The sequence below is a fragment of the Danio rerio genome, chromosome 1 (assembly GCF_049306965.1).
Source record: "Danio rerio strain Tuebingen ecotype United States chromosome 1, GRCz12tu, whole genome shotgun sequence".
In the NCBI taxonomy this organism is placed as follows: Eukaryota; Metazoa; Chordata; class Actinopteri; order Cypriniformes; family Danionidae; genus Danio; species Danio rerio.
The window spans coordinates 23,555,402-23,574,861 of record NC_133176.1 but is presented as its reverse complement, the minus strand read 5'-3'; the positions used below and the strand labels follow the sequence as shown (position 1 = coordinate 23,574,861).

The window sequence follows — 19,460 nt, the reverse complement described above, 5'->3', positions numbered from 1 at the left end:
ATATATATATATATATATATATATATATATATATATATATATATATATATATATTTTTTTTTTTTTTTTTTTTTTTTTTTTTTGATGCATCAATGAAATATGAAATAAAATATCAAATAAAATAAATGAGTTTGAAATGGTAGTGTACAAATACTGCATTTCTTACTTGAGGTTATATGTGTCAAAGTTAATTGATGATTTAGGTACTGAAGACGTCAAATAGAAGAATCCCAGGTGAGGGTTAGTCCGGATGGCTTGGACGATGTGGGGTGGGGAGCAAATCTTAGCACGTATTAATTCATCCACTGAGTCAAACAGCAGTGAACCAGAAAGCGGTGGAGAGGGAGTGTAGCTCAGAGATGGAACTGGGCAACTTTTGGAGGAGCTTTTTACTCTTTTAGGTGGGGAGGGTATCCTGAGTGAGCCCTGAGTCAACTGCACCTAAAAGGATCACATAAAAAGCATGTACAGTTTTACTAATGTTACAACAGACATCTATGAACAGAGAAGTTTAAAGTCAAACCTGTCTATCTTTGATGTAGTGTGGAATTTTGGGAAGCTGTAATACGGAGGGTCCTCTCTCTGTAGAAGAATCAATAGACTGGACCTCATCAAATTGAAAGGGCATCTTAGGAGTCAGCTTCTGGTTGTTGTACGGTTTCATATATCCACTACGTCTCTTTAGAACAGGCTAAAGAAAAATACAAAAAATGACAAAAATATTTAGCATGATGATTTTGTTTTTGTATTGTAATGTTTAGTTTTATATTTTATTTAGTTTTTATGTTAATATATCTTTTATGCTGATTGATGATGGAACATTATGTCACCCATATTTAAACATTTTTGACATTCATGTTTATGTTGTCTATGTAAGGCTGCGGGCTATTAATCGGAAAGTAATTGAAATCGACATTTAATATTTTCAGGTTGATTTTTTCAATACATTTCCTTACCACGTGTGGAGACACATGACTGTTAATTTTAGGCAATTCATTCATTCATTCATTTTCTTTTCAGCTTAGTCCTTTTATTAATCTGGGGTTGCCACAGTGGAATGAACCGTCAACTTATCCAACATATGTTTTATGCAGCAGATGCCCTTATAGCTGCAACCCATCTCTGGGAAACATCCATTCGGATCAGATCGCTGATGAAAGTGAAGAGCGCCGGGGGTGGGGGTTGGTAGATCGCAGATGAAAGCGAAGAGCGAGGGGGGTTGGTGGAGGGTTGTTGTTGGGGCCCTTGATAATGTCTCTGGGGCCCCCCTAAATGTATGGGCCCTTAGAATTGTCCTAATTTTCACCCCCCTAGTGGCACCCCTCAGGGGCGCCCCCAAGGGGTGGCCAGGGGTGGCCACGGCCATTAAGAATATAATATAATTATACACCCCAATATAATTTTGCTGTTGACATTATTGATTTAAAATGTACTTATAAATTCACAATATTTAAATAAATAAATAAATAAAATGCAGCCACTAAATTATTGTTGGTGTTAATGACGTAGCTCTCCCCCTCTGGTTTAATGCTGGTGAAAGCAAACTGACGCATGCGCGCAGAAAACCATTCCCGCGCGCCTCACGCACTCCTGTGTGAATCCCGGTTGGTTGTTTCCATGCATGACAAAATAATATAGGTGCCGCTCATGTGCCGTGAAACCGGAGTAACAGCCCTTTGTGCAGAGGTGTCGGCACGCAGCGAGTTTTGAAAGTCGACTAAAGTTTATATAATATGATGATGATGATGATGATGATGATGTTACGTTCACTAAGCATGGCTTTAAAGCAGAAAGGATGGATAATGAGTCAGGGAGGTAAGACTTCATAACATGATTTCTCAGCCATGATCTGGTCTAAGACCACAGATAATTCTTTAGAATTGTCATAATTAATTTTCATGCAAAAGGTTTCTTAAGTGATCTTGGCATATCACTCCAGTTGTTGTTTTCCAGTAATATTTGGGATTGATTTCTGTCATTTATTTAGAATAATAATTGTATAATAATATTAATTGTATTTAATTAGAATAAATATAAATAAATTGTTATGTTTATTAAATAACAAATCTAAAAATTCAAGGGAGGTGGGTGTGCATAGAGTGGTTTGCCAGGGTGTCATTTAAATTAGAACCGCCACTACCTCCCCGATCGTCGTTGATAGCATGCACAAACCTTCAATAGACAGCAATGGCAATTTAATATTTACCTTAAGGTACAGTATATCAATAGAAGAAGCTGCATTAATAAAATGGCTCAAAAAGCAATATGGATAAATGATATTATTAAGTATAGTGAGTGTGTATATAGTAATGCCTTTTGTTCAGTTTGTTCGTTTGTTTGGGGTATTAATAAACTCATTATTCTTTCATTTTATTTTCGGCTTAGTCCCTTTATTAATCCAGGGTCACCACAACGGAATGAACCGCCAACTTATCTAGCACATTTTTACACAGCGGATGCCCTTCCAACTGCAACCCATCACTAGGAATAATAAACTCATTAATCTTCATTAATTTTAGACTTGGCATATACCGTATGATGTACAATAAAAGCACGTAAAAAGTTATTTATACAGTATATATATATATATATAAAGTGTTTTTAAACTAAACATAGATTTTTATTTGATTTGACCATGTACTTCCTGAATTATTTCAAGGAATAAATTGCAATACTTCAAGAAGAATTAATTAAATGAATAAAAACTACATTATTTCATTTACCAGAAACAAAAATATAACATTACACTGAATTCATTATTTTTTTAGTGTGCCACCCCAAGATTTGGTGTGGCCTCTTCTGGCCACCCCTAAGAAAATTTTCTGGGGGCGCCACTGGCACCCCTGTCATCAGTTATTTTAAAGTCAAGTAATGCACACTTCATTCAAAAATATGTCATTTGTAATATATGAGCATACTTGCTATGCAAAACTTGTCAGTAAACTATGAGGGCAAAAAAATAAATAAATAAATGAATAAAATAATAGTTTATTAACCATAATCGAGTTAAAATGTTTAATTAATAGAGATTTTGATTTTAGGCCAAATCGTTAATTTGATGCAGGCAACTAACTGGAATGTATCAATATTGCTAACATAAATAAGCATGATGGTTATTTTTTTTTGTTCATATTTAAATCCTATCTGGGCCAATGTTGTCACTGTTTAACATAAAGAAATGTCATTATATGTTTATAGTTGCATGCTGAAACTTTTTGTGTTCATGTAGATTCTTAATGATTTTTATTACATTTGAAATCGTTCATTCCAAGTTCATTTAAAAATAAAATCATAAAATATTAATAATGATCATACATTAAATAAGAGACAGTGTAACTTACAACTTGAATACTAGTGACTGTACACATCCAAATTTGTTTAAGAGATACACAACAAACATGTTGTGTGTAAAATTGTGTTACATACCCATATTCCTGTGTGGTGATTTAAGGTCTCCATATTATATTATATTATATTATATTATATTATATTATATTATATTATATTATATTATTTAACATTAACTAACTATTTATACATATAGTTTGATGTTATTGCCCTTACCAACATCTCAACTTGTGCTGGTTTCTGTGTGGCCCATTGTCTCTCTTGAGCCCTGGTTCTGTGAGGAAACACCAGAGCATCAGCATTCGGCTGTGGGTGTCTGGGCACAGCTGAGATCAGTCTAGATCTCAGCATTTCCACATCAACAGGGGCCAGAGAAGGAGGGACAGTTGTATCCACAGGTAAAGACTTAGCCATCCCGAATAACTTCTGTTTGCCGTGATCTTCTTCTGGCCCTCTCTGGCTCCTGGGATGTCCTTTCTGAAAAGAATACATGACCAACTTCCCTGCTGTTCTTCCTAAAAAGTCCTTCTTCTCGGGATTATGCCTGGACAGTGAAGTCTTATAAAACAGTCAAAGGAAAAGCTTATTAGTGAAATTCCTACAACTTTATACAGCTGGAAAAGAAAAGAAAAGAAAATAGACAGCGTTGCTAAGTAACCAGCGGCAACTATGTTTTCAAACTACACGTTAACATTGAACATCATATCGTAATGCAGGCAAACCTTCAACGTTAAGTGTTTTTAAAGAAAACCTTTAACGTTAATAGTTCAGTCCTGTATTAACGTTAGGTTATAACTGTTAGCAAACTGAACGGAGCTGCTCCTACAGCCAATCAGCGATACTTACAAAATGTGTTTACAACTCCCGAGGTGTGGCATGCTGGTCAAATACAATCTAAATAAACTATTCCCATATATTTATTAAAGCGACGCTATGTTTATCATTCTTTTTATCATTAGTTCTTCTTAACAAGACAGCTGAATGGCGGTTAAGCTCTTCTAGGCTGTTTATCGTTGCTCAGCAACGAGTCACCGTTCACACTTCCGCTTCAGATGACAGGAAAAACTAACGTTACCATAAAGTTTAGCTGTCATCATAACGTTACAGCAGCGGGACACTCACATCGGTATAGCATATTTTTTGTCATACAACAATAAACCATATTTTTATTATTTTACATTGCTGTGAGGCTTGGGTTTAGAGTTAGGGTAGGAGTCGCCGTTAATAAAATACAATTTAGTGAGTAATTAAAAAAAATAATATGCATAAAACTGGGGATAATTACTGTTTTTACATTACTGTGATGGTTGGGGTTGGGCTAGATAGACGTTAATAAAATACAATTATTGAATGATTTAATGAACAATATGCATACAGTTCTGGATATTTACTGTTTTAACATTACTGTGATTAATCTGTTTATGGTTGGGGTAACTGTTAGACGTTAAAAAAACAATTAATGGATAAGTTAGTAAATATAAATAATTCTCGTTAACTTCCGGCCCGCGACAGTATCCCTTAATTCTAGCAACAACCTGTTGAAACCTCAACTCAACTCATTTCTACAAAACTTGTTCTTTTCAACAGGTTATTTCAAAAAAGCAGCTCAAATAACATATGTGTGCGAGTTGAGACGAAGACCCTTATTCTTTGCGATTTTGTATTTGGTTTCTGAATTTATTTATTTATTTATTGAAGATTCTCTCATGTTTTCTGATTGTCGTTTTTTTTTTTTTTTGATGATCCAGATTTGCTTGCAAAGACCTTAACAGTTCGCCAGCTAGCAGTTTATCTTTTGAGTGTGTTTGCATCCATCACAGGAACATACTTATACTCACAAAACTTATCTTCACAAAAAGTATCTTTATCAATGAAATCTAAGTTGATGGAATTGACAAATCACAGATTCTTGATTTTATTTTTCATTTTATAAAATGTCCCAATTTTTTATAATAAGGTTTGTATTGCAGAAAGATGTGATCTCCACAGGTTTATAATTTATAATTATACACAACATCTTTCTGCCACTGAACACAACAGTGTGTGTACAAATTAATGTAGTACATTTAATTATTTAATATACACTTTTATTTAATTGCTTTTTTGTGTTGTTTTATGTGTATACAAACAAGCAAATACATTTTAATAATTGAATTGTAGAGATGTTTGAAGCTCTGAGCCAGACAGTTATTTTAACTAATAGAATTAACTAATAATAGATTCCTGGTCTTCTGACTGCTTTTTACAAATATATTACTTTTACTTTATTTTAAAAAGTTAACTTTTTAAACCAAAGGCCTGTAAAACATATATAACATATACGCTATCGTGATCCTTGAAAGCATATTGTGTACAGATTGTGGTGTTTAATTTGTTTATATAATAATAATAATAATAAAAAGCATTTATTTCCTGACTCAGATATTTACAGACTGATTTATATTTTTCTGCTGTTTGTAAGAGTGGCTTATTAATTAAATTAACAAATTAAAAACACATTTTCATACAAAACTGTTTTGAAGTTGGGTTCAAATGTTCTTATTTTATGACTTTTATTTTGTATTTTGTTGTAGGAGCACGGTGAGTAATTCTTTGCTGCCCTCTTGTGTTTGGATTTAACTAAAACACTAACGTGATAAATGACAGAAAGAAATTCTTCCTGACATTCCTTTGCGTGAGCGAAGTAACAGCGTTTAAACAAAAACATTTTTGGTTGTACTGTAAAAAAACATTCTAACTCGTCAGAAACGGAAGTTTCTCCTTGACAACGAACAACAAAGATGGGTCACTGCACGCCGATAAATGATCACGGTAAATTTAACAATCCACATTATTTGTTCATAATCTGAAAATTAAAAACAATTATTGTAGCGCTGAGACTTAAAAACAATTCTCTAATACTTATTTTATATGATTCTTAATCTTGCTCCTATATGTTGCTGAGTCTCCTCAACGCCAATGGGCAGGAAAGTTCAGTCACGGTACACCAAAACTACAACCAAGGTAAATTCAATAATTCACATTATTAATACATAATTTAGAGGTTACATATACATTCTGCTTCTGCATCATGTTTTTTTTTTTTCTTCTTGTTGTTCTTCTATGCCACTGTTTGAGTCAAAATCGTGACATTGGGCAAGAAAAAGATCACTGTAGGCCTACACCAATAAATTACCAAGGTAACAAATTCAGTAAACCACATTAATGTCTTATAATCTAAACGTTACATGTAAATTCTGCATCTTTTTAATAAACAAATCACGCTGGTTCCTCTGAACAGTCTCTAATACTTATATTTTCTGTTTGATTGAGTCAATTTGGTGACAATGACAAGGAAGTGGCAAGAAAAGGTGACTGCATACGAATAAATTACCAAGGTAAATTACTTAATTCACAATATTAATACACAATCTGTATATTACATATACATTCTTTATCAGCATCATGGTCTTCATTTGCTAATTTTTCTGTTTTCTGTTTTTTTTTTTTTCCATCTATGCTACTGTTTGAGTCAACTCAGAGAAAATCATGACAATTGGCAAGAAAAAGGTACACCAGTAAATTACCAGATAAATTCATGAATTCACATCTGGATGTTACATCATTCTACATCTGCATCATGACTTTCTTTTGCTAATTTTTTTTTTCTGTTTCTTGTTGTTCATCTATGCCACCGTTTGAGTCAAAATTGTGACATTGGGCAAGAAAAAGATCACTGTACACCAACCAATAACCAAGGTAAATTCAGTAACCCACATTAATGTCTTATAATCTAAATATTACATGTAAATTCTGCACCTATTTAATAAACATACCATATTGGTTCCTCTAAACAGTCTCTAATACTTATATTTTCTGTTTGATTGAGTCAATTTGGTGACAATGGCAAGGAAGTGGCAAGAAAAGGTGACTGCATACGAATAAATTACCAAGGTAAATTACTTAATTCACAATATTAATACACAATCTGTATATTACATATACATTCTTCATCAGCATCATGGTCTCCATTTGCTAATTTTTCTGTTTTCTGTTTTTTTTTTTTTCCATCTATGCTACTGTTTGAGTCAACTCAGAGGAAATCATGACAATTGGCAAGAAAAAGGTACACCAGTAAATTACCAGATAAATTCATGAATTTACATCTGGATGTTACATCATTCTACATCTGCATCATGACTTTCTTTTGCTAATTTTTTTTTCTGTTTCTTGTTGTTCATCTATGCCACCGTTTGAGTCAAAATTGTGACATTGGGCAAGAAAAAGATCACTGTACACCAACCAATAACCAAGGTAAATTCAGTAACCCACATTAATGTCTTATAATCTAAATATTTCATGTAAATTCTGCACCTATTTAATAAACATACCATATTGGTTCCTCTAAACAGTCTCTAATACTTATATTGTCTGTTTGATTGAGTCAATTTAGTGACAATGGCAAGAAAAAGGTCACTGCACACCAATAAATTACCAAGGTAAATTCATTAATTCACATTATTAATACACAATTTATGTCTTACATTCTGCATCTGCATCATGTTCTTCTTTTTATCAAATTTGATTTTTTTCTGTTTTTGTACATGCCACTTCAATTCACGTCTGGATGTTACATATATCTTCTACATCACACCCTTTTTTGCTAATTTTTAAATTTTCTGTTTCTTGTTGTTCGTCTATGCCAATGTATGAGTCAAAATCGTGACATTGGGCAAGAAAAAGATCACTGTAGGCCTACACCAATAAATTAGCAAGGTAAATTCAGTAACCCACATTAATGTCTTATAATCTAAATGTTACATGTAAATTCTGCATCTTTTTAATAAACAAATCACGATGGTTCCTCTGAACAGTCTCTAATACTTATATTTTCTGTTTGATTGAGTCCATTTAGTGAAAATGGCAAGAAAATGGCATGAAAAGGTGACTGCATACGAATAAATTACCAAGGTAAATTACTTAATTCACAATATGAGTACACAATCTGTATATTACATATACATTCTTTATCAGCATCATGGTCTTCATTTGCTAACTTTTCTTTTTTCTGTTTTTTTTTGTCCATCTATCCTACTGTTTGAGTCAACTCAGAGAAAATCATGACAATTGGCAAGAAAAAGGTACACCAGTAAATTACCAGATAAATTCATGAATTCACATCTGGATGTTATATCATTCTACATCTGCATCATGACCTTCTTTTGCTAATTTTTTTTCTGTTTCTTGTTGTTCATCTATGCCACCGTTTGAGTCAAAATTGTGACATTGGGCAAGAAAATGATCACTGTACACCAACCAATCACCAAGGTAAATTCAGTAACCCACATTAATGTCTTATAATCTAAATATTACATGTAAATTCTGCACATATTTAATAAACATACCATATTGGTTCCTCTAAACAGTCTCTAATACTTATATTGTCTGTTTGATTGAGTCAATTTAGTGACAATGGCAAGAAAAAGGTCACTGCACACCAATAAATTACCAAGGTAAATTCATTAATTCACATTATTAATACACAATTTTTATCTTACATATACATTCTGCATCTGCATCATGTTCTTCTTTTTATCAAATTTAAATTTTTTCTGTTTTTGTACATGCCACTGTAATTCACGTCTGGATGTTACATATATCTTCTACATCACACCCTTTTTTGCTAATTTTTTAATTTTCTGTTTCTTGTTGTTCGTCTATGCCAATGTATGAGTCAAAATCGTGACATTGGGCAAGGAAAAGATCACTGTAGGCCTACACCAATAAATTAGCAAGGTAAATTCAGTAACCCACATTAATGTCTTATAATCTAAATATTACATGTAAATTCTGCACCTATTTAATAAACATATCATGCTGGTTCCTCTGAACAGTATCTAATACTTATATTTTCTGTTTGATTGAGTCAATTTAGTGAAAATGGCAAGAAAGTGGCAAGAAAAGGTGACTGCATACGAATAAATTACCAAGGTAAATTACTTAATTCACAATATTAATACACAATCTGTATATTACATATACATTCTTTATCAGCATCATGGTCTTCATTTGCTAATTTTTCTTTTTTCTGTTTTTTTTTTTTTCCATCTATCCTACTGTTTGAGTCAACTCAGAGAAAATCATGACAATTGGCAAGAAAAAGGTACACCAGTAAATTACCAGATAAATTCATTTATTCACATCTGGATGTTACATCATTCTACATCTGCATCATGACCTTCTTTTGCTAATTTTTTTTTTCTGTTTCTTGTTGTTCATCTATGCCACCGTTTGAGTCAAAATTGTGACATTGGGCAAGAAAAAGATCACTGTACACCAACCAATAACCAAGGTAAATTCAGTAACCCACATTAATGTCTTTTAATCTAAATATTACATGTAAATTCTGCACCTATTTAATAAACATATCATGCTGGTTCCTCTAAACAGTCTCTAATACTTATATTGTCTGTTTGATTGAGTCAATTAAGTGACAATGGCAAGAAAAAGGTCACTGCACACCAATAAATTACTAAGGTAAATTCATTAATTCACATTATTAATACACAATTTTTATCTTACATATACATTCTGCATCTGCATCATGTTCTTCTTTTTATCAAATTTGATTTTTTTCGGTTTTTGTACATGCCACTTTAATTCACGTCTGGATGTTACATATATCTTCTACATCACACCCTTTTTTGCTAATTTGTTTAATTTTCTGTTTCTTGTTGTTCGTCTATGCCAATGTATGAGTCAAAATCGTGACATTGGGCAAGGAAAAGATCACTGTAGGCCTACACCAATAAATTACCAAGGTAACAAATTCAGTAAACCACATTAATGTCTTATAATCTAAACGTTACATGTAAATTCTGCATCTTTTTAATAAACAAATCACGCTGGTTCCTCTGAATAGTCTCTAATACTTATATTTTCTGTTTGATTGAGTCAATTTGGTGACAATGGCAAGGAAGTGGCAAGAAAGGGTGACTGCATACGAATAAATTACCAAGGTAAATTACTTAATTCACAATATTAATACACAATCTGTATATTACATATACATTCTTTATCAGCATCATGGTCTTCATTTGCTAATTTTTCTGTTTTCTGTTTTTTTTTTTTCCATCTATGCTACTGTTTGAGTCAACTCAGAGAAAATCATGACAATTGGCAAGAAAAAGGTACACCAGTAAATTACCAGATAAATTCATGAATTCACATCTGGATGTTATATCATTCTACATCTGCATCATGACTTTCTTTTGCTAATTTTTTTTTTCTGTTTCTTGTTGTTCATCTATGCCACCGTTTGAGTCAAAATTGTGACATTGGGCAAGAAAAAGATCACTGTACACCAACCAATCACCAAGGTAAATTCAGTAACCCACATTAATGTCTTATAATCTAAATATTACATGTAAATTCTGCACCTATTTAATAAACAAATCACGCTGGTTCCTCTGAACAGTCTCTAATACTTATATTTTCTGTTTGATTAAGTCAATTTAGTGACAATGGCAAGAAAGTGGCAAGAAAAGGTGACTGCGTACGAATAAATTACCAAGGTAAATAACTTAATTCACAATATGAGTACACAATCTGTATATTACATATATATTCTTTATCAGCATCATGGTCTTCATTTGCTAATTTTTCTTTTTTCTGTTTTTTTTTCCATCTATCCTACTGTTTGAGTCAACTCAGAGAAAATCATGACAATTGGCAAGAAAAAGGTACACCAGTAAATTACCAGATAAATTCATGAATTCACATCTGGATGTTATATCATTCTACATCTGCATCATGACCTTCTTTTGCTAATTTTTTTTTTTCTGTTTCTTGTTGTTCATCTATGCCACCGTTTGAGTCAAAATTGTGACATTGGGCAAGAAAAAGATCACTGTACACCAACCAATAACCAAGGTAAATTCAGTAACCCACTTTAATGTCTTTTAATCTAAATATTACATGTAAATTCTGCACCTATTTAATAAACATATCATGCTGGTTCCTCTAAACAGTCTCTAATACTTATATTGTCTGTTTGATTGAGTAAATTTAGTGACAATGGCAAGAAAAAGGTCACTGCACACCAATAAATTACCAAGGTAAATTCATTAATTCACATTATTAATACACAATTTTTATCTTACATATACATTCTGCATCTGCATCATGTTCTTCTTTTTATCAAATTTAATTTTTTTCTGTTTTTGTACATGCCACTTTAATTCACGTCTGGATGTTACATATATCTTCTACATCACACCCTTTTTTGCTAATTTTTAAATTTTCTGTTTCTTGTTGTTCGTCTATGCCAATGTATGAGTCAAAATCGTGACATTGGGCAAGAAAAAGATCACTGTAGGCCTACACCAATAAATTAGCAAGGTAAATTCAGTAACCCACATTAATGTCTTATAATCTAAATGTTACATGTAAATTCTGCATCTTTTTAATAAACAAATCACGATGGTTCCTCTGAACAGTCTCTAATACTTATATTTTCTGTTTGATTGAGTCAATTTAGTGAAAATGGCAAGAAAGTGGCAAGAAAAGGTGACTGCATACGAATAAATTACCAAGGTAAATTACTTAATTCACAATATGAGTACACAATCTGTATATTACATATACATTCTTTATCAGCATCATGGTCTTCATTTGCTAATTTTTCTTTTTTCTGTTTTTTTTTTTGTCCATCTATCCTACTGTTTGAGTCAACTCAGAGAAAATCATGACAATTGGCAAGAAAAAGGTACACCAGTAAATTACCAGATAAATTCATGAATTCACATCTGGATGTTACATCATTCTACATCTGCATCATGACCTTCTTTTGCTAATTTTTTTTTTTTTTCTGTTTCTTGTTGTTCATCTATGCCACCGTTTGAGTCAAAATTGTGACATTGGTCAAGAAAAAGATCACTGTACACCAACCAATAACCAAGGTAAATTCAGTAACCCACATTAATGTCTTTTAATCTAAATATTACATGTAAATTCTGCACCTATTTAATAAACATACCATACTGGTTCCTCTAAACAGTCTCTAATACTTATATTGTCTGTTTGATTGAGTCAATTTAGTGACAACGGCAAGAAAAAGGTCACTGCACACCAATAAATTACCAAGGTAAATTCATTAATTCACATTATTAATACACAATGTATATCTTACATATACATTCTGCATCTGCATCATGTTCTTCTTTTTATCAAATTTGATTTTTTTCGGTTTTTGTACATGCCATTTTAATTCACGTCTGGATGTTACATATATCTTCTACATCACACCCTTTTTTGCTAATTTGTTTAATTTTCTGTTTCTTGTTGTTCGTCTATGCCAATGTATGAGTCAAAATCGTGACATTTGGCAAGGAAAAGATCACTGTAGGCCTACACCAATAAATTACCAAGGTAACAAATTCAGTAAACCACATTAATGTCTTATAATCTAAACGTTACATGTAAATTCTGCATCTTTTTAATAAACAAATCACGCTGGTTCCTCTGAACAGTCTCTAATACTTATATTTTCTGTTTGATTGAGTCAATTTAGTGACAGTGGCAAGAAAGTAGCAAGAAAAGGTGACTGCGTACGAATAAATTACCAAGGTAAATTACTTAATTCAAAATATTAATACACAATCTGTATATTACATATACATTCTTTATCAGCATCATGGTCTTCATTTGCTAATTTTTCTGTTTTCTGTTGTTTTTTTTTTCCATCTATGCTACTGTTTGAGTCAACTCAGAGAAAATCATGACAATTGGCAAGAAAAAGGTACACCAGTAAATTACCAGATAAATTCATGAATTCACATCTGGATGTTACATCATTCTACATCTGCATCATGACTTTCTTTTGCTAATTTTTTTTTTCTGTTTCTTGTTGTTCATCTATGCCACCGTTTGAGTCAAAATTGTGACATTGGGCAAGAAAAAGATCACTGTACACCAACCAATAACCAAGGTAAATTCAGTAACCCACATTAATGTCTTATAATCTAAATATTACATGTAAATTCTGCACCTATTTAATAAACATACCATATTGGTTCCTCTAAACAGTCTCTAATACTTATATTTTCTGTTTGATTGAGTCAGTTTAGTGACAGTGGCAAGAAAGTGGCAAGAAAAGGTGACTGCGAACGAATAAATTACCAAGGTAAATTACTTAATTCACAATATTAATACACAATCTGTATATTACATATACATTCTTTATCAGCATCATGGTCTTCATTTGCTAATTTTTCTTTTTTCTGTTTGTTTTTTTCCATCTATCCTACTGTTTGAGTCAACTCAGAGAAAATCATGACAATTGGCAAGAAAAAGGTACACCAGTAAATTACCAGATAAATTCATGAATTCACATCTGGATGTTACATCATTCTACATCTGCATCATGACCTTCTTTTGCTAATTTTTTTTTTTTCTGTTTCTTGTTGTTCATCTATGCCACCGTTTGAGTCAAAATTGTGACATTGGGCAAGAAAAAGATCACTGTACACCAACCAATCACCAAGGTAAATTCAGTAACCCACTTTAATGTCTTATAATCTAAATATTACATGTAAATTCTGCACCTATTTAATAAACATACCATACTGGTTCCTCTAAACAGTCTCTAATACTTATATTGTCTGTTTGATTGAGTCAATTTAGTGACAATGGCAAGAAAAAGGTCACTGCACACCAATAAATTACCAAGGTAAATTCATTTATTCACATTATTAATACACAATTTTTATCTTACATATACATTCTGCATCTGCATCATGTTCTTCCTTTTATCAAATTTAAATTTTTTCTGTTTTTGTACATGCCACTGTAATTCACGTCTGGATGTTACATATATCTTCTACATCACTCCCTTTTTTGCTAATTTGTTTAATTTTCTGTTTCTTGTTGTTCGTCTATGCCAATGTATGAGTCAAAATCATGACATTGGGCAAGGAAAAGATCACTGTAGGCCTACACCAATAAATTACCAAGGTAACAAATTCAGTAACCCACATTAATGTCTTATAATCTAAACGTTACATGTAAATTCTGCATCTTTTTAATAAACAAATCACGCTGGTTCCTCTGAACAGTCTCTAATACTTATATTTTCTGTTTGATTGAGTCAATTTGGTGACAATGGCAAGAAAGTGGCAAGAAAAGGTGACTGCATACAAATAAATTACCAAGGTAAATTACTTAATTCACAATATTAATACACAATCTGTATATTACATATACATTCTTTATCAGCATCATGGTCTTCATTTGCTAATTTTTCTGTTTTCTGTTTTTTTTTTTTTTCCATTTATGCTACTGTTTGAGTCAACTCAGAGAAAATCATGACAATTGGCAAGAAAAAGGTACACCAGTAAATTACCAGATAAATTCATGAATTCACATCTGGATGTTATATCATTCTACATCTGCATCATGACCTTCTTTTGCTAATTTTTTTTTTTCTGTTTCTTGTTGTTCATCTACAGTATGCCACCGTTTGAGTCAAAATTGTGACATTGGGCAAGAAAAAGATCACTGTACACCAACCAATCACCAAGGTAAATTCAGTAACCCACATTAATGTCTTATAATCTAAATATTACATGTAAATTCTGCACCTATTTAATAAACATACCATATTGGTTCCTCTAAACAGTCTCTAATACTTATATTGTCTGTTTGATTGAGTCAATTTAGTGACAATGGCAAGAAAAAGGTCACTACACACCAATAAATTACCAAGGTAAATTCATTAATTCACATTATTAATACACAATTTTTATCTTACATATACATTCTGCATCTGCATCATGTTCTTCTTTTTATCAAATTTAAATTTTTTCTGTTTTTGTACATGCCACTGTAATTCACGTCTGGATGTTACATATATCTTCTACATCACACCCTTTTTTGCTAATTTTTTAATTTTCTGTTTCTTGTTGTTCGTCTATGCCAATGTATGAGTCAAAATCGTGACATTGGGCAAGGAAAAGATCACTGTAGGCCTACACCAATAAATTACCAAGGTAAATTCAGTAACCCACATTAATGTCTTATAATCTAAATGTTACATGTAAATTCTGCACCTATTTAATAGACAAATCACGCTGGTTCCTCTGAACAGTCTCTAATACTTATATTTTCTGTTTGATTGAGTCAATTTAGTGACAATGGCTAGAAAGTGGCAAGAAAAGGTGACTGCATACGAATAAATTACCAAGGTAAATTACTTAATTCACAATATGAGTACACAATCTGTATATTACATATACATTCTTTATCAGCATCATGGTCTTCATTTGCTAATTTTTCTGTTTTCTGTTTTTTTTTTTTTCCATCTATGCTACTGTTTGAGTCAACTCAGAGAAAATCATGACAATTGGCAAGAAAAAGGTACACCAGTAAATTACCAGATAAATTCATGAATTCACATCTTGATGTTACATCATTCTACATCTGCATCATGACTTTCTTTTGCAAATTTTTTTTCTGTTTCTTGTTGTTCATCTATGCCACCGTTTGAGTCAAAATTGTGACATTGGGCAAGAAAAAGATCACTGTACACCAACCAATCACCAAGGTAAATTCAGTAACCCACATTAATGTCTTATAATCTAAATATTACATGTAAATTCTGCACCTATTTAATAAACAAATCACGCTGGTTCCTCTGAACAGTCTCTAATACTTATATTTTCTGTTTGATTGAGTCAATTTAGTGACAATGGCAAGAAAGTGGCAAGAAAAGGTGACTGCGTACGAATAAATTACCAAGGTAAATAACTTAATTCACAATATGAGTACACAATCTGTATATTACATATATATTCTTTATCAGCATCATGGTCTTCATTTGCTAATTTTTCTTTTTTCTGTTTTTTTTTTCCATCTATCCTACTGTTTGAGTCAACTCAGAGAAAATCATGACAATTGGCAAGAAAAAGGTACACCAGTAAATTACCAGATAAATTCATGAATTCACATCTGGATGTTATATCATTCTACATCTGCATCATGACCTTCTTTTGCTAATTTTTTTTTTTCTGTTTCTTGTTGTTCATCTATGCCACCGTTTGAGTCAAAATTGTGACATTGGGCAAGAAAAAGATCACTGTACACCAACCAATCACCAAGGTAAATTCAGTAACCCACATTAATGTCTTTTAATCTAAATATTACATGTAAATTCTGCACCTATTTAATAAACATACCATACTGGTTCCTCTAAACAGTCTCTAATACTTATATTGTCTGTTTGATTGAGTCAATTTAGTGACAACGGCAAGAAAAAGGTCACTGCACACCAATAAATTACCAAGGTAAATTCATTAATTCACATTATTAATACACAATGTATATCTTACAAATACATTCTGCATCTGCATCATGTTCTTCTTTTTATCAAATTTTAATTTTTTCTGTTTTTGTACATGCCACTGTAATTCACGTCTGGATGTTACATATATCTTCTACATCACACCCTTTTTTGCTAATTTTTAAATTTTCTGTTTCTTGTTGTTCGTCTATGCCAATGTATGAGTCAAAATCGTGACATTGGGCAAGAAAAAGATCACTGTAGGCCTACACCAATAAATTAGCAAGGTAAATTCAGTAACCCACATTAATGTCTTATAATCTAAATGTTACATGTAAATTCTGCATCTTTTTAATAAACAAATCACGATGGTTCCTCTGAACAGTCTCTAATACTTATATTTTCTGTTTGATTGAGTCAATTTAGTGAAAATGGCAAGAAAGTGGCAAGAAAAGGTGACTGCATACGAATAAATTACCAAGGTAAATTACTTAATTCACAATATGAGTACACAATCTGTATATTACATATACATTCTTTATCAGCATCATGGTCTTCATTTGCTAATTTTTCTTTTTTCTGTTTTTTTTTTTGTCCATCTATCCTACTGTTTGAGTCAACTCAGAGAAAATCATGACAATTGGCAAGAAAAAGGTACACCAGTAAATTACCAGATAAATTCATGAATTCACATCTGGATGTTACATCATTCTACATCTGCATCATGACCTTCTTTTGCTAATTTTTTTTTTTTTTTCTGTTTCTTGTTGTTCATCTATGCCACCGTTTGAGTCAAAATTGTGACATTGGTCAAGAAAAAGATCACTGTACACCAACCAATAACCAAGGTAAATTCAGTAACCCACATTAATGTCTTTTAATCTAAATATTACATGTAAATTCTGCACCTATTTAATAAACATACCATACTGGTTCCTCTAAACAGTCTCTAATACTTATATTGTCTGTTTGATTGAGTCAATTTAGTGACAACGGCAAGAAAAAGGTCACTGCACACCAATAAATTACCAAGGTAAATTCATTAATTCACATTATTAATACACAATGTATATCTTACATATACATTCTGCATCTGCATCATGTTCTTCTTTTTATCAAATTTGATTTTTTTCGGTTTTTGTACATGCCACTTTAATTCACGTCTGGATGTTACATATATCTTCTACATCACACCCTTTTTTGCTAATTTGTTTAATTTTCTGTTTCTTGTTGTTCGTCTATGCCAATGTATGAGTCAAAATCGTGACATTGGGCAAGGAAAAGATCACTGTAGGCCTACACCAATAAATTACCAAGGTAACAAATTCAGTAAACCACATTAATGTCTTATAATCTAAACGTTACATGTAAATTCTGCATCTTTTTAATAAACAAATCACGCTGGTTCCTCTGAACAGTCTCTAATACTTATATTTTCTGTTTGATTGAGTCAATTTAGTGACAGTGGCAAGAAAGTGGCAAGAAAAGGTGACTGCGTACGAATAAATTACCAAGGTAAATTACTTAATTCAAAATATTAATACACAATCTGTATATTACATATACATTCTTTATCAGCATCATGGTCTTCATTTGCTAATTTTTCTGTTTTCTGTTGTTTTTTTTTCCATCTATGCTACTGTTTGAGTCAACTCAGAGAAAATCATGACAATTGGCAAGAAAAAGGTACACCAGTAAATTACCAGATAAATTCATGAATTCACATCTGGATGTTACATCATTCTACATCTGCATCATGACCTTCTTTTGCTAATTTTTTTTCTGTTTCTTGTTGTTCATCTATGCCACCGTTTGAGTCAAAATTGTGACATTGGGCAAGAAAAAGATCACTGTACACCAACCAATCACCAAGGTAAATTCAGTAACCCACATTAATGTCTTATAATCTAAATGTTACATGTAAATTCTGCATCTATTTAATAAACAAATCACGCTGGTTCTTCTGAACAGTCTCTAATACTTATATTTTCTGTTTGATTGAGTCAATTTAGTGACAGTGGCAAGAAAGTGGCAAGAAAAGGTGACTGCGTACGAATAAATTACCAAGGTAAATTACTTAATTCACAATATTAATACACAATCTGTATATTACATATACATTCTTTATCAGCATCATGGTCTTCATTTGCTAATTTTTCTTTTTTCTGTTTTTTTTTCCATCTATCCTACTGTTTGAGTCAACTCAGAGAAAATCATGACAATTGGCAAGAAAAAGGTACACCAGTAAATTACCAGATAAATTCATGAATTCACATCTGGATGTTATATCATTCTACATCTGCATCATGACCTTCTTTTGCTAATTTTTTTTTTTCTGTTTCTTGTTGTTCATCTATGCCACCGTTTGAGTCAAAATTGTGACATTGGGCAAGAAAATGATCACTGTACACCAACCAATAACCAAGGTAAATTCAGTAACCCACATTATTGTCTTATAATCTAAATATTACATGTAAATTCTGCACCTATTTAATAAACATATCATGCTGGTTCCTCTAAACAGTCTCTAATACTTATATTGTCTGTTTGATTGAGTCAATTTAGTGACAATGGCAAGAAAAAGGTCACTGCACACCAATAAATTACCAAGGTAAATTCATTAATTCACATTATTAATACACAATTTTTATCTTACATATACATTCTGCATCTGCATCATGTTCTTCTTTTTATCAAATTTAAATTTCTTCTGTTTTTGTACATGCCACTTTAATTCACGTCTGGATGTTACATATATCTTCTACATCACACCCTTTTTTGCTAATTTTTAAATTTT

The 19,460-nt window shown here is 32.0% G+C and overlaps 1 protein-coding gene across 1 annotated transcript in view; it reads right to left on the bottom strand.

Annotated features, from left to right (window-relative positions):
- dnah6 (dynein, axonemal, heavy chain 6) overlaps positions 1 to 4,373 on the bottom strand; it is a 233,378-nt gene extending 229,005 nt beyond the window's left edge. Inside the window, exons 1-4 of the mRNA XM_073950785.1 lie at positions 4,195 to 4,373; positions 3,565 to 3,906; positions 524 to 691; positions 167 to 441 (exon numbers count right to left, since the gene is read on the bottom strand). Coding sequence (XP_073806886.1) covers positions 167 to 441; positions 524 to 691; positions 3,565 to 3,840 — 719 coding nt within the window. The 5' untranslated portion in view covers positions 3,841 to 3,906; positions 4,195 to 4,373. The remainder of the gene's footprint in view (positions 1 to 166; positions 442 to 523; positions 692 to 3,564; positions 3,907 to 4,194) is intronic.
- Between the last annotated feature and the right edge of the window lie 15,087 nt (positions 4,374 to 19,460).